Source organism: Physella acuta, unplaced genomic scaffold (genome assembly GCF_028476545.2).
Source record: "Physella acuta isolate Inbredline_101_S28 unplaced genomic scaffold, ASM2847654v3 ptg001752l, whole genome shotgun sequence".
In the NCBI taxonomy this organism is placed as follows: Eukaryota; Metazoa; Mollusca; class Gastropoda; family Physidae; genus Physella; species Physella acuta.
The window spans coordinates 68,718-85,805 of NW_026733262.1; the positions used below are offsets into that span (position 1 = coordinate 68,718).

The window sequence follows — 17,088 nt, forward strand, 5'->3', positions numbered from 1 at the left end:
AGATCACTTTTTACAAGATAACTCTGTTCAACTTTGTAGAGCGAAACCTACATTAGAAGCGTACTTGTCTGTCTCGTTAATATTCACATTGTCATGATTCAGGGTAGTTAATATTCACATTGTCATGGTTCAGGGCAGTGGCGTAGGCAGGGGGGGGTTAGGGGGGGTCATAACCCCCCCCATAGACCCCTCGGTATATATAAAAAGTATGAGGGGGGGGGTGCAAATCGAAAGTTTGAGGGGGGGTGCAAATCGAAAGTTTGAGGGGGGGGGGGGGTGCAAATCGAAAGTTTGAGGGGGGGGGGGTGCAAATCGAAAGTTTGAGAGGGGGGGGTGCAAATCGAAAGTTTGTCCCCGGGTAAAAATTGGAACCCCCCCCTTGAGACGATCCTGGCTACGCCACTGGTTCAGGGTAGTTAATATTCACATTGTCATGGTTCAGGGTAGTTAATATTCACATTGTCATGGTTCAGGGTAGTTAATATTCACATTGTCATGATTCAGGGTAGTTAATATTCACATTGTCATGATTCAGGGTAGTTAATATTCACATTGTCATGGTTCAGGGTAGTTAATATTCACGTTGTCATGGTTCAGGGTAGTTAATATTCACATTGTCATGATTCAGGGTAGTTAATATTCACATTGTCATGATTCAGGGTAGTTAATATTCACATTGTCATGATTCAGGGTAGTTAATATTCACATTGTCATGGTTCAGGGTAGTTAATATTCACGTTGTCATGGTTCAGGGTAGTTAATATTCACATTGTCATGATTCAGGGTAGTTAATATTCACATTGTCATGATTCAGGGTAGTTCATATTCACATTATCATGGTTCAGGGTAGTCCATGTTCATACTTTCATGATTCAGGGTAGTTTATTTTCACATTGCCGTGGTTCTATGTGGATAATATTGCAAGCTATAATTTTATTGTAGACATTTAAAAAATCCTTTAACAAAACTGAAGCTGTAACCCGATCATAACACTTATCGATTTTACTCTTCTCGATCGATCAGGAATCAATTCTTATCTGGCTATCGATTTAACGTTGACCAGTTTCGTGAGACTCATTATAAGCTAACATGGTAGGATTTATTAGCCTAATTATTACTAATATTTTCTTCTTCTTTTTCGTTCTTAATTATAACGTTGGATGTGATTTCCTCCAACACAATTAGGTATTACGTGTCAACATGTTATGCACCATATATATAGGCCATTGATACGATTTCAGCTTCCTTTTATTTTTGGATTTACCTCCACAGCCCATTCAAGAACAAACTACAAGACAGAATTTGCTTGATATAGGAGTTTTCCACCTAGATGAGTTGGCGTCTTAAGGATATCGCTGGGGTTCGAACTCGGGATTTTTTCGGTTTAGGGGCCATGAGCTATTTATATTTCCGATCATATACAGTTGTCGGCATCGTCGTACAATAACGAACTAGATATTTTAAAGTTGGTAATACGTGCACATGTATAGGATTAAGGCCAGTATTTGGAGTTAGGGTAGGCATACGAATCTACAAACATTGGATACTTTTGACGAATATATCTATTTACAAGCAGTTCGTTAAAGATTTTTTAAAATTAAAAAATAAAATCTGAATAATATCTCAGTTTAAAAATGAAGCTTGAACAGTTTTTTATTTGTTTAGAAAAATCAAAGCTGAGTAAGTTCTCAGTTTAGAGAAAGCAAATCTCGATAATTTCTCACTTTAAAAACTTACTTCCAACTGTGTCATCGGGTTATAACTCACTGCATTGACCTTGTACTCAAGGTTTCACCTTGAGAACCAGGTAACAAAAAACAAAAACAAAAAATAAACCTCAACTTTTTCTCAGGATCAAATTAATAAGATTCATCACAAGTTTGCCCTTCAAGTAACTTTTTTTTTCTTTTTAAAGCGATAACTACAAAAATTCTTCCTGTTTACAACGATAAATTAAACCCATTTAAAATTACCTCTCCAGATTAAAAAAAAATATTTTTCAAATAACAAGTGGCTCAGGTGACCTTGACATTACAAAATTTGCCCAATACTGCAGTCACGGGTCCAGTGGCAGTATGGGATACCATGTCCAGCTGGTGTCCAGGGTATGGTCTGGCTGGTGTGTTCGGACACAGGGTTCCCTGTGACACGAGCCAATCTATTATACATATACACATACGCAAACATGAGCACGCGTATACAAACTAAATAAAAAGGTATATATATATATATATATATATATATATATATATATATATATATATATATATATATATGAGTCTCTACCCAAACTCTAAACCAGTGGCGTAGGCAGGAGTGGGATTAGGGGGGTTATAGCCCCCCCCCATAGACCCCTCTATATATATATAAAGTTTGAGGGGGGTGCAAATCGAAAGTTTGAGGGGGGGGGGGTGTGCAAATCGAAAAGTTGAGGGGGGGGGGGGGTGCTAATCGAAAGTTTGTCCCCGGGTTATATACTGCTGGAAAAAAATTTGAACACCCCCCCCCCCCCATGAGACGATCCTGGCTACGCTACTGCTCTACACAACACTTGCCCTGCCCCTACACACTAAACTTTCCCCAACAGATTGCACCAAACACAAGACATGCGCAGTTTGCAATTGCATAAAAGAATACCATAAGGATAAATGATGGTCTAAGATACAAAGGTATACAAAGTTGTCATACATAAATTTGTTGTAGTGGTATACAGCTGTTGCAATGAGATGAAGTTGTTGTAGTGAGATAAAGATGTAGTGAGATAAAGTTGTTATAGAGAGATAAAGTTGTAGTAAGGAGATAAAGTTGTAATGATATAAAGTTATAGTGAGATAAGGTTGTTGTAGTGAGATAAAGTTGTTGTAGTGAGATAAAGTTGTTGTAGTGAGATAAAGTTGTTGCGGTGAGATAAAGTTGTTGCGGTGAGATAAAGTTGTTGCGGTGAGATAAAGTTGTTGTAGTGAGATAAAGTTGTTGCGGTGAGATAAAGTTGTTGTAGTGAGATAAAGTTGTTGCGGTGAGATAAAGTTGTTGTAGTGAGATAAAGTTGTTGCGGTGAGATAAAGTTGTTGCGGTGAGATAAAGTTGTTGTAGTGAGATAAAGTTGTTGTAGTGAGATAAAGTTGTTGTAGTGAGATAAAGTTGTTGTAGTGAGATAAAGTTGTTGCGGTGAGATAAAGTTGTTGCGGTGAGATAAAGTTGTTGTAGTGAGATAAAGTTGTTGCGGTGAGATAAAGTTGTTGTAGTGAGATAAAGTTGTTGCGGTGAGATAAAGTTGTTGTAGTGAGATAAAGTTGTTGTAGTGAGATAAAGTTGTTGTAGTGAGATAAAGTTGTTGCGGTGAGATAAAGTTGTTGCGGTGAGATAAAGTTGTTGTAGTGAGATAAAGTTGTTGCGGTGAGATAAAGTTGTTGTAGTGAGATAAAGTTGTTGCGGTGAGATAAAGTTGTTGTAGTGAGATAAAGTTGTTGTAGTTGGGTAAGTTACTAACGCGATCTATAAACACAACACGTTGGTTCAGGTGTGTTCGTGCATGCGTGTACTTTATTGTATGTGCATGTCTGTATGTTTATATGTATGGTTATGCTTGTGTCTAGCTTAGTATTTTATTTTATTTTAATTTGGTAAATGAAGTTAACATACGCAACGTATTCGACGTCTAGACGAACAGACAGACAGACAGACAAACACACGGGTGTACAAATAGATTTATTACCAACTTTTCACGCTGACAATGACGTTGCGGCTGTAGTTCCCCTCTCCTTGCCGTACAGTGTAGCGCCGTGAGACCCTGGATAGCTGCACCTACATAACGCCTTAAGTTGTACCGCAAACCATGCACCCCGCCGTCTCAATTTCTCCCATTCATAAAATTTATAATAAGTATGGAACACCAGTCGTCCATATTTTTCCAAAAAATAAAATAAAATCTGCCTGACTTGTCAGCCAACTCGGCAGGGTGTTTAAGTTTATTTTATGGCATATGATTTATGGTTACGGGGTCAGCTATTTATGTATTTACAACGATTTGGGTTAACTATACGCAAAGTCACGGGATCAGAGCAGTCTAGCGGGGATTAAGACCGTATTTCAAATGTAAGGCATGTACATTGTAAAGGTGGGATTTAGGTTGTGAAAAGCTGTATTGATCATACTGCTATGTGGCGGGTCTATGCTTAAGGTGAAATAGGGAAACGTTTAAGGCAGAGGCGTAGCAATGGGGGTGCAGGGGGGTACATATGTCCCCGGGCGCCGACCTTAGGGGGCGCCAAAATGGGTTGTAAAAACAAATTAAAGCGTTTTTAGCTGCATTTTTGCATTATAAATAGTTTAAGGGAGGAGGGATGCAAATAGAAAGTTTGAGGGGGGGGGGGGGTGCAAATCGAAAGTTTGAGGGGGGGGGGGTGCAAATCGAAAGTTTGAAGGTGAGGGGGGTGTAAATTGAAAATTTGCTCCCGAGCGGGGGGGGGGGTGCGCCAAATTAAAAGTTTGTCCCGGGTGCCGGGAAGGGTCCCTACGATTCTGGTTTAAGGCGGATCTTTTCAAATCGGTGCCTTTAATTGTTAACTGTTTTTTTATACTTTGATAGATTAAATTCAAGTAAACCTATACGATTTCAACTGTTTAAATCATAGCTACCGGAAAATTAAAATAGCGAAAAATTATAATAATGTCTGTAAATAAAGAATATGTGATCAAAACGTAGCACCGTAGTTCTACTAGCAACTCTGGCCCAATGGAAAACGGAGTTTCCCGCTCAAGTGAACAAACGGGCTAACGTAAGCCACTCACCCACAGCGTCACACGTGGCGGGGAGGGGAGGCCGGGGCGTGCCGGGAGGGTGAAGCGCGGAGCCGTGTGCGAGGGCTTGTCTATAAAAGATGAAAATTTCGTAGTATGAGCAGTGTGGCTAGTGAATTATTTTACCGCGCTGTGCTGTTTAGGGCAGTGATAGCTATTTCAGAGTACTGATCTATTGGAGCACTGATCTACTGAAGTACTTCATGATCGCCGAGTGTAGCCGTGTTTGTACTTAGTATGCACTATTCATTATAAACATGTAGGACTTTGTTTTAAAGAATTTCACGGACTTAGGAATTAAAATTTACGAAAACTTCATTTTACGCGGAACTTTGAAATTATCTATACTTTTATACTTAAAGATCTAGTAAGCATAAAAAAACGTTGCAAAATAAATTAGATCTAAAGTTATTTGAAGCGAATTTCGTTTTTAAAAACTTCTTCATATTTGCTTGTTAGTTGGAATTCGCTAACTCAGATTTTTTAAAAAATTGCAAATATTTAATAAAAGAAAAGTACGAAAATCTTGGAGTTAATCCGCTAACCTAATCCCGTTGACCCGTCGCCGCTGCTAATCCCGACGTGGCCCGGGTGAGAGGACCATGTAAACACTCGACGACACAGCGGCACACAACCCTAGGCTCGGTTCCTGAGGAATCTCCCGTCTGGCGGCTCCAGGAAGTAGAGCAGAGAAAACAAAAAAAACGATTCCAATGTGTTGCGATCCCAGCCACGGCATAGCACCGGCTGGTCGTGGAGTAGTCGCCATGTGCTGTGCTGGTCTTCTGCTCTTGTTCCTCACAGCCTGGACCCGAACGTCTGCGCACCTGGCCAAGGTGAGAATTCTATTTTTAGTACCTTCTCTTATTTACAACCTCGAATATATTTTTATTATACCATTAATTTTTTCTTGTCACCTCACTTTCTAAAAGTCGGTTACATATTTTTTTATAAACAAAATACGTTTTTTTATGCTTTTCCTTATCAAACCCAATTCATAAAAAAAACGTTAACACTATAGTCTATTTTAACACAGCAACAACACCCCCCCACCCCCCCCGTCTCCGTCTGTAAATTTTAAGATCAGATACGTACTAAACGGCGAACTACCTTGCAATGTAAATAAACAACAGACACGCGGGGTGTGTGGTTGAAGGGGGAGGGGGGGGGGGGCGATACTTACACTTGTGCTCGTCTCCTGTCAGGCCCTAGCACCTGTGCTAGTCTCCGGATCCAGCACCTGTGCTAGTCATCGGCCCCCAGCACCTGTGCTAGTCTCAGGATCTAGCACATTTGCTAATCTCAGGCCCCCAGCACCTGTGCTAATCTCTTGCAGGCCCCAGCACCTGTGCTAGTCTCAGCCCCCAGCACCTGTGCTAGTCTCAGGCCCAGCACCTGTGCTAGTCTCAGGCCCAGCACCTGTGCTAGTTTCAGCCCCCAGCACCTGTGCTAGTCTCAGGCCCTAGCACATGTGCTAGTTTCAGCCCCCAGCACCTGTGCTAGTCTCAGGCCCTAGCACATGTGCTAGTCTCAGCCCCCAGCACCTGTGCTAGTCTCAGGCCCCAAAACCTGTGCTAGTCTCAGGCCCCAGCACATGTGCTAGTCTCAGGCCCCCAGCACCTGTGCTAGTCTCACTGCCATACCACTGCTGCCAGGATGTCTTGGACCCCAGCAGACGTCTCGCAGACTTTAATGCACTTAAACTGGTGTTTAGCTGAGGAGGGAAGGGTGGGGGATCTTCAGGTTCAGTCCTCGACCAAGTTAGGTTACTGTGGTTTTACTAGGTCACGTGTTAGTAGTGAAGTCAACCCCCCTCCCCCCTCCTCTCCCTTTCACGGTGAGACCGGGTTTCAGCGCTAGACCCGCCATTAACCTTGTGCTGATGTTTGTCTAGCATTGGTCTGGACTATGGTCCAGATCTAGGATGTTGATGTACCAGAAGTTTGACACTGGTCAGGTCGGGTATGCGAGCAAGGTCAAGCTTTGTCCAGTCGAGGGGGTGCTGGGTAAGATATTTTATGTCAGGGTGCTGGGTAGTGTGCTAAGCAGGGTGCTAAGTCAGGGTCACATGCCGGGTCACACTTTGTATGTCAGGGTGCTGGGAACACTGCTAAGTCGGTGCTAGGGTGCTGGGTACGATTTTGTACGTCAATGTGCTGCTGGGTAGTGTGCTAAGCAGGGTGCTAAGTCAGGTTTAGGGTGCTATACCAGGGTCAGGTTGCTGAAACAGACGTTGACCAGTGGTCAGCTGCTAGATCAGGGCCCGGGTCAGTGTGCTGTATAACACGTGTAGCGGTCACCGTGCTGGGTCAGCTATGTGGGTCAGACCTAGTCCAGTCGTCGAGGTGAACTCAGCTCTAATTGCCAAACACTGAAAAACTCCATGGATTACCTCCCCGTTTCTCTCAATTATTTCTCGCGCACCGCTTCCCCTCCCTTCTCGCGATTCACTGTCTATAAATAGCCCCACGTGTGTGCATCTGTTAAATCAGGTCTCACGTCACGATTAGCCCCGCCCACCCAGACACAACCTGCTGTCTTCATTAACTAGTCGCTTTCAAAATCTGACACATATGCAAGCTATAAATGACTATTCAAATTCAATAGCTAAATCAACAGAATCAACGGTTCATTGCGCATGCGCAGAACGAAATAGTCAACAACCAAAACAAAAAATAAAATAAAATAAAAAATAAAAAGATGAAGTAACGCAAAAGTCTAATAAATATATAGACAACAGAGCCGAAAGACCCCCCCCCCCATAGCCAACAACCAATAACGCAACAAAGAATAAACAACAAAAAGCTAGCCAACAACTACAACAACCAACTAGCCAACAACTACAACATCAACCAACTAGCCAACAACTACAACAACAAACTAGCCAACAACTACACCCACTGTACATGCATAGAATGTTCGTACCTTGAATAACTAAACAAATAGATTAACCTGACAAGATTTTAGCGACAGATCGCGACCAGCGAAGATTGTACGGCAGACATAACAAACCCAACAGACGGAGTTCCAACTACGCTTGAAATAAAGTTCTACCACAGTGGATTGAGGCCAGTTAAACTCTAAGCCGGCTAAATAATTCCCAACGTCTATTTCTTTTCCAGTCCAGGGTTTGTCGGATTTCGTTTATATTTAGTTGCTAGCTTGAATGAAGTATACTTAGCATTTCAAAGTACCGTTCGTCGTCGTCTTTTTGTTCATGGACAAGACACGTAGAGGAAGAAGAGCTCAGCTGTTTCAATGACCTAGGGATACAAGGGGATAGTGTGGTTAGCACTATGGCCAGCCGCTTTCCCAAGTGTCAGACTGATACACTCGACCAGGGGTCCAAACTCTTGACTTTCGTGTTAGCATTCGTAAGCTCTACCCTCCGATCATGCCATCGCCACACATAGTAACCTTTTAGGGGGGGGGGGGGGGGATTAAGCTTAAGTATGGCCCTTGGCTAAATATTATCCAACTTCAATGTAAATAATATATCACAAAGAACATTTTATATATATATATATATATATATATATATATATATATATATATATATATATATATATATATATATATATATATATATATATATATATATATATATATATATATATAAACAAATAAATAAATATATAAACATATATTTGTTGGCTCTCAAATTTTGGGGGCCTTTGGTTGCAGCCAAGCCACCCTTTATCCCAATCCTCCTCTGCTCCAAGACAAACAGCCCGACATCAACAATGAGCTCGAAGAAATCTTGGCGTTCTCTCGACTCAACATCTGTTTTGGGAACTGATAAAAAATTGTCACGTGGAAACAGTCCCAAACAAATGTCTGAGCCCTGGTAGCCGCACGGTAAGGTGCATACCCCTGCTGAACGTAATCCCAGTGTATGCGTAAGGACGCAAAATGAAACATCCGTAACATTCTGGGTCGAATTCCTAAAGTGTTCAGTGTACTGAATTCCTAAAGAGTTCGGGGTGCCGAATTCCGAAAGTGTGCAGGGTACCTTTTCACCCTGACATCAACGTCATTGGCGGTGTGCGTCATCGTGTTCGCAGTTCAGGCCCTCGCAGAACGTTGCACAAGTGCCGTGTAGAGGTGTGTCCGTGTGCTGTACACACCAGTTGGTGAAATGTCGGTGTGTAGTTTGGAAGTGTGAGCAGTCGTAGATGTGATTTGGTGACTTGGGACTTTAGACAGAGTGGGTTCTAGACAATTTTTCGAGGTCCCAAGTTTTGGTACTCGTCAGTTCTTTGGCGTTTTGTAGATGGTATGGTCAATTCTTGGAGGTCCCAGTCAGTTATTCGGGGGTCCCAAGTTGTGGGGCTCTTGTCAGTACTTCGGGGTCCAAGTCAATACTTCGGGGTCCCAAGTTGTGGGGCTCTTGACAGCACTTCTTGGTCCAGTCAGTACTTCGGGGTCCCCAGTTGTGGGTCTTGTCAGTACTTCGGGGTCCAAGTCAATACTTCGGGGTCCCAAGTTGTGGGGCTCTTGTCAGTACTTCGGGGTCCAAGTCAATACTTCGGGGTCCCAAGTAGGGCTCTAGCTTTTTCTTCATGAGTTCGTGTCTCCGAAGTAAGGGCATCACTAAGCAAAAGCTCAGTCAAGTCTCGGATAGACTCTAGGTTGTGCCCCTTTGTTTAACTCTAGGTTGTGTCCTTTTGTTTAACTCTAGGTTGTGTCCCTTTGTTTACATCTCTGTGTGGCCTTCCATTCCTTGTTATACAACAGCGATGTAAATAGATTACAATGCTGTGTGCCAGTGAGTAGTTTACCTAGTTTTGCTATCACCAGGAAGTGTAGATTGGAGTTCTAAAGTATTGGAAAATGGCTGACTATTACGCTTAATGTATGCTGTTTTTCGAGAAATGGTGTGTGTTGGGGGGGGGGGGGGTGTTAGTTGTTCTAGGGTAATGCCTGTTCGAGTGAATGTATAATTATTTTAAATAATTTTTTTTTTGAAAAGTCAAAATGTCGTAGAGAAATGTTAAAATGCTCGAGACAATTATGCAAATGTTCTAGATTATCTATATAAACTTCCGACTTACCTAGACCTAGGTCCAAATGATTGAAACCAAATGTCCTAATGATCAACTACAATGTCCACATTTTCCCAAACGACGCTGAAGTTGTATGTCTGCTCTAGACAAGTGCACCAGACTTCCAGGGGCATCGTCCTCCGGCTGCCGGTGTTGTCAGCCCGATTCTTGGGCCCGAGCGTACACAGATTTACAGGCCCGCGGCTCTCAGCGAGCTATGGGCCCTTGGGTCTCACAGAAAGGCGCGTGGCCTTCAGAGCTGTGTGCTCGTGCACAGACCTAAGGGCCTTTGGCTGTCTAAGACCCGTGGGTATCACAGACCTAAAGGCCCGTGGGTCTCACAGAAAGGCTCATGGCTTAAAGAGCTGTTTGCTCGTGCACAGACCTAAGGGCCCTTGACTGCTAGAGGCCTGAGGGTCTCACAGACCTAGAGGCCCATGGGTCTCACAGACCTAGAAGCCCGTGGCCCCTTTAGGGATGCATGCTCGTGAACCCCCACAGGCTTATATGCCCGTTGCTCCCCACAGATCTATATGCCCCTGCCCCTATAGACCTATATGCCCCTGCCTCAATAGACCTATATGCCCGTGCCCCCACAGAACTATATGCCCCTACCCCCATAGACCTATATGCCCATGCCCCCACACAACTATATGCCCGTACCCCCCACAGACCTCTGGGCCTGTTCATCCTCGATTGACCGTGAACCACTTTCGTGAGAATCTAGGTCAAAGCAATGAACACACTGGCAGGGGCAATAAATCTTGCAGCACCCGCTGGTGGCCAGAGCAGGGCGTCATGGCGAGATAACTCTGTACGTGCTAGCTGCTGCCTTGGCCAGGCAACACAAGCCAGCGCCGCGTCTTCCAGGCTGTACGCTCTATTGGGTTAGACGTACCGCGCCGTGTCAGATGTCTATAACTCGGTTAGGGAAACTAGCTTTGATTTTATAACCTGGACCTAACCTGAATTAGAACTCCGCTTACGCTAACCCTGTGGTGTGGGAGCTTAAACCGAGTGTTTCTACTGGTGTAAAAACAGTCCCTAAATACCAGATGTACAATTCACGTTATAAATTTATCTTACCCTCGTTTTAATTCATGTGGCGGTTATTCAAGCGTGAATGTCACGTGGACATTTGGCGGTTATTCAGGCATGAATGATGTTAAGCCACATTCTGGAATCTATGCTGGTTTTTGCATGCTAGGGAAACCTTTCTTTTGTGGGTTAAACCAGCAGTCGCTTAAGGTTAATGTGAAGCAGTCGCTTTTTCAAGAAAAAATAAAATGAAGCAAAACGGATTGTAAGCTGAGCGTGGAGCTGTTTGTGTTGGGATACGGCAAAAAGCAGAAGCGATTAGGCTAGCATAAGGGGATTAGGCTAGCATAAGGGGATTAGGCTAGCATAAGGGGATTAGGCTAGCATACAGATATAGGATTAGAGAATAGTATTCAGTAGCACAACATATATGGAGCAGTATGGATTCCGGTGCAACATGGAAAAGTATGGATTAGGGTCCTTCAAGGAAGTATGGATTACGGTCCAATATGGAGTCCTATGGATTAGGGTCCATCAATAAACAGTATGGATTACGGTCCAATATGGAGTGATATGGATTAGGTCCAACATGGAACGGTATGGATTAGGGTTTAACATAAAAGAGTATGGATTAGGGTCCAAAATAGAACGGTATGGATTAGGGTCCAACATTGTTCAGTATGGATTAGGGTTCAACGTGGAATCCTATGGATTATGTTCCAACATGGAGGAGTATGGATTAGGGTCCAAAAATGGAACGTTTTGGCTTGGTGCCCTGTCATGAAGCTTGTCAAGTTTAAACTTGTCAAGTTTGAACTTGTCAAGTTTAAACTTGTCAAGTTTGAACTTGTGCAACTTTGAACTTGTCAACTTTGAACTTGTCAACTTTGAACTTGTCAACTTTGAACTTGTCAACTTTGAACTTGTCAACTTTGAACTTGTCAACTTTGAACTTGTACAACTGTTTGGCTTGGTAACCATGTCCTGCATACCTTATCCTGGAGTGTACCGCATGTAAAGGACATTTGTCCTAGAGACACGCAACTCTTGGTGATAGGACAAAGTTGTTGAAATCACGCACTATGCGTTTAGGATATACGTCATATTATTGCGTAACCGTATCGGAGGGAGGTCCCAACATCCTCCCCAACCAACATAACTCGTTGTCAAGATCTTCTCTCCAAGATGTGGCCTAAATTTTCTTAACCCTTTACAGTTTGGTTTGTAATCTGTATCCTTTTTTTATCCAACAGAAGGTATTGGTCTTATGGCCTAGATTTTCTTAACCCTTCACAGTTTGTAATCTAAATCCGCTCTTATCCAACAGAAGGCATGGTCTAGATCTCTTAAACTGATAACAGTCTAGTGCATTTACACCAACCTGACCTATGTCCTGTAGTATGTGAAGAGGACATATGTCCTCATGAGGACATGCGTCCTCGTCTGGGCGTTGGTGCTATTTTAGCGTCAACATACGTTAGCGGAATCATCATTGCTAACTTTAACGCTATCCGTTCCCTGTTCTCGTCAGCATTTTAATTCTAGATTCCAACATTAAAAAAGAAACATGGGAAATTCCAGACACACCAAGGTCAACAGTTCCTATTCAAGGCCGACACTTCCCTATTCGGACACAAAACACTGGTCTAATTTTAGATTTTACGGGAATTCCATCCGTAATGCCCACTTAATGAAAAAAAAAAAGATTCAAGTTGTGATTGTCTTTTAACTTGATCGCTTCCGGTTTTTTCTGTTGCTTTGTTTATTTTTGTCCTAGGGTGAGTTTCTGGGTCATTCTAGGCTGTTGACACGATCGTCAGGTCACGAAATTATCCGATTTGTTTCCCTTTGTTTTGTTTTCGAATCTCTGTTTTGTTTTCCTATTCGGAGAAATTGATTTGAAGTGTTTGACAGTGGCGTTGAAGAGTTTTCTAGTTACAGTAAATCTTGGAAGAGTTCTCTAGTTACAGTAAATCTTGAGAGAGTACACCACTACAGACTTCCATGAAGCATCAAAGACACAAAGACAAGTTTAGGGATAGGTTTTTGTAGTAAGCGTCAAAGGATATTGTTTTCCTAAATAAATTTGTAGGATTTTGGTAAAAAAATATTGGAATCGATGGTTGTTCAATGTTATATAAAAACAAGCTTCCCCATATTGTCCGGTTGAACTTTGACAAATGATACACTTTTGTTTTGGTGCCAGCAATTTCTCAACAAAAAGACATGTAATAAGTGTCACATTTATTAATGCTTTACTCTCACAAACTTCAAGATCTTAATTAAGATTATGTTAATTTCTTAAGTGTTTTTTGTTTTTGATTGATGAATAAAAAAAAGTCAAAATTAAGAGAATTTTTTAAAAAATACGTTAAATGCCTGATATCAGGACTGACTGAGTCGACTCAGCTTTAATACGTACCTGACCTAAGACGGGTAAGGTCGGAGGTTAAATGTTGAAACTTTTCTTTTTTTGCGGTCTGAAAGTAAAACACTCCACTTCATCCGCGCTAAATATATCGTCAAAATTAGCGGGTGCTTAGCATTTTTTCCTGTGATAAAAATGTTATTTTAAAAATACCCAGTAAAAATATAAGACAAAATATTAACATACAGCCATCAACATAAAAAACCAGGTATAAAATAGAAGTTAATGTTTGTTTTATTCAGACGCGTCAAACACCTTTTTAATAACGTGAGCTCTGCCCCTTTATCGACTTGATAGAGTTTATTTTTAGATTTTATCTCGGCTGTTTCAACATTTTTTGTTACGTTATCACTGCACAGTTATTTTTGGAAGTGTTGCCTGTAGCAGACGTCCATTGCTAAATACATGCTGTCTCAGGTTGTCAGATGGTGTAATGTTGTCTGTATGTTGCTGTCTCAGGTTGTCAGATGGTGTGGTGTTGTCTGTGTGTTGATGTCTCAGGTTGTCAGATGGTGTAGTGTTGTCTGTATGTTGCTTAAGTCTTTCAGGACGTCCATTGCTAAATACATGCTGTCTCAGGTTGTCAGATGGTGTAGTGTTGTCTGTATGTTGCTGTCTCAGGTTGTCAGATGGTGTAGTGTTGTCTGTATGTTGCTGTCTCAGGTTGTGAGATGGTGTAGTGTTGTCTGTATGTTGATGTCTCAGGTTGTCAGATGGTGTAGTGTTGTCTGTATGTTGCTGTCTCAGGTTGTCAGATGGTGTAGTGTTGTCTGTATGTTGCTTAACGGCTAGCAGGACGTCCATTGCTAAATACATGCTGTCTCAGGTTGTCAGATGGTGTAGTGTTGTCTGTATGTTGCTTAAGTCTAGCAGACGTCCATTGCTAAATACATGCTGTCTCAGGTTTTCAGATGGTGTAGTGTTGTCTGTATGTTGCTTAAGTCTAGCAGACGTCCATTGCTAAATACATGCTGTCTCAGGTTGTCAGATGTCGTAGTGTTGTCTGTATGTTGCTGTCTCATGTTGTCAGATGGTGTAGTGTTGTCTGTATGTTGCTGTCTCAGGTTGTCAGATGGTGTAGTGTTGTCTGTATGTTGCTGTCTCAGGTTGTCAGATGGTGTAGTGTTGTCTGTATGTTGCTTAAGTCTAGCAGACGTCTATAGCTAAATACATGCTGTCTCAGGTTGTCAGATGGTGTAATGTTGTCTGTATGTTGCTTAAGTCTAGCAGACGTCCATTGCTAAATACATGCTGTCTCAGGTTGTCAGATGGTGTAGTGTTGTCTGTATGTTGCTTAAGTCTAGCAGACGTCCATTGCTAAATACATGCTGTCTCAGGTTGTCAGATGGTGTAGTGTTGTCTGTATGTTGCTTAAGTCTAGCTGACGTCTATAGCTACATACATGCTGTCTAATGTGTGGTATTCTGGACAATAGTAGTGTGGAGAGTTGTAGTGTAGAGAGTGGTAATGTGGAGAGTGGTAGTGTGGAAAGTGGTAGTGTGGGGAGTGTTAGTGTGGAGAGTGGTAGTGTGGAAAGTGGTAGTGTGAAGGGTGGTAGTGTGGAGAGTGTTAGTGTTGAAAATGACAATTAATCCTTTCATTACCTAACCGTTAATCCTCCTTAGCTAACCTTTAATCCTCTCTTCAACGCCAAACAACCATGTTGCCTGTGTTTTACATGCTTGGGGGGGGGGGGGGAGGGGGGGGTGATTCAAAAGACCATGTAGATCTACCATATTTTAAATCTTCCTTTGTTTTCGCATAGCTGTAATTCCACTCCACTCTCCCTAAAAGGATGTTGCATGCTATTTATTTCACATAGCTGCCAGGTATCTATTACGGCTGAATGAACTCACATATTTAAAAAAAAAATAACAAAAAACTCGTCACTAGCAGTTAAACACAGAAAAAAAACGGCGTTTGAAAACATTCATACAAAACATTGAGCTCAGCCATCTAGGAGCTAAGTCTCGCTTTTCAGCTAATGAGCTAATGTGTTAATGAGTTTACAGACGTAAGCGTGGCCCCTCAAACGTCATGAGCTGTAATCTGTCATAGAAGGTCCAGGCGAGTCAAAACCTGGAAAAAACAAAATAACGAAACGAAATAAAAAAAAACCAGAACTTTCTGCTGTTAATTACGAGGCCACAAATTGTTACGTAACCGCATGCTAATTAAGAACAGTTTGAAGTATTCCTCTAATTACTTCCTTCATTATGTAATCAATTAACTGAAATTTAAAAATAAAGCAATTAATATTTTTAAACTTACCAACTCCGCGTCCATTTTCCAACACCAGAAAAGTACATCCGTTTCTCTGATTAGCAGAAATCCTAACCTAGTTGTTTTTTATGCGCAGTAGTAACGTCATTTGTGGAATGGTTACAGTCACTCGTGACGTAATTCAGTATGTTGTCGGTTAATTATGACGCATAGTTGATGTATTTCCTGTGACCTGCAATCAAGTATTTTCGGAATTTAAAAAAAAAAAGAAAAAACAACAAAAAACAACAAAATCCAACGGCCCAGACGGTACAGGAAAAACGTGGAGCTAAATTTAGATCAACCTGCCCACGTGGTACGCTGGGAACGATCGCTACTTCCGTGAAGCGCTTGCTGGGAACAAGGCGGCGTCTTGAGAGCAAATGATATTTACCTACGGTAAAAACAACAGCGGATAATGGCGACGATTGGAGGGGGAACGGAAATGACTCGGGGGAGGGGGGGGGAATTGTTTAGGGTGGGGTAATTGACCGGGTGGGGGTGAGGGGTAATGTCCTATGCTTGTCTTTGACTTGTAGAAAAAACACGCGCATGCTGAACTGTTCTGTGTGCTGAATACATGGAGCATTATGAGCCTGATTGAGCTAAATGGAAAAACCCCAGAGCTTAAGTAACAGCAACCAGAGCTTGAATGGAAACTTTATTTTAAACGACCAACAGAGCTAAAACGGCAATTATTTAGAGTGAATAATGATCAGGAGTTGGGATGAGAATGTTCCAGTGAGCTCCCTCATGTTGTTTTGTCTAGATGATGGAACATCACGCGTATCAGTTTCACGTTTTCCTCCTACCTGGGGCTCGAACCCCGCACCCCGGAATGTCAAAACATGCCATTTTAAAGCCAATGCGGCGGAATTCATCTAGCAGTTACCTCCCATAGCCGTGAGATTTTTTTAACAGATTGCCTGTTTTTTACAAGAGATTTTCTTGTATTGGGCTAATGCCCCCCCCCCCCCCCACCGCATCCCATGGGATTTTTTGGTTCCTGTCTATGAACCCCCCCCCCCCCCACGTGTGATTTTCTACGAGGCAATGATCCCATCACGAATTTTTCTTGTACGGGGAAACGACCCCACTTCCCCCACCCCACAAGATTCCCTTGTACCGGGCTATGACCGCCCCCCCACCCCACAAGATTCCCTTGTACCGGGCTATGACCGCCCCCCCCCCACCCCACAAGATTCCCTTGTACCAGACTATGACCGCCCCACCCCACAAGATTCCCTTGTACCAGACTATGACCGCCCCACCCCACAAGATTCCATTGTACCGGGCTATGACTGCCCCCCCCCCCCCACCCCACAAAATTCCCTTGTACCGGGTTTATGACCCCCATTGAGATTTGAACTGACCTATGAGATGTTAACATTCAGCCGGAAATGTTAAGTGCAGTTTCATATAGGGGAGTAACCCTACACCTGAGTGGTGTGGGTGAGGGGAGGGGGGGATTAATCTTCCATCTAACAGAGTGTGTAGGAGGGGGGGGGGGGGAGG

The 17,088-nt window shown here is 42.6% G+C and overlaps 1 protein-coding gene across 1 annotated transcript in view; it reads left to right on the plus strand.

The window, feature by feature from the left end:
• The first annotated feature begins 5,321 nt into the window (after positions 1 to 5,321).
• The window catches only part of LOC131930284 (plasminogen-like), a 65,072-nt gene continuing 53,305 nt past the window's right edge, over positions 5,322 to 17,088 (plus strand). The window contains exon 1 of the mRNA XM_059286697.1: positions 5,322 to 5,636. Within this exon, the coding sequence (XP_059142680.1) occupies positions 5,514 to 5,636 (123 nt within the window). The 5' untranslated portion in view covers positions 5,322 to 5,513. The remainder of the gene's footprint in view (positions 5,637 to 17,088) is intronic.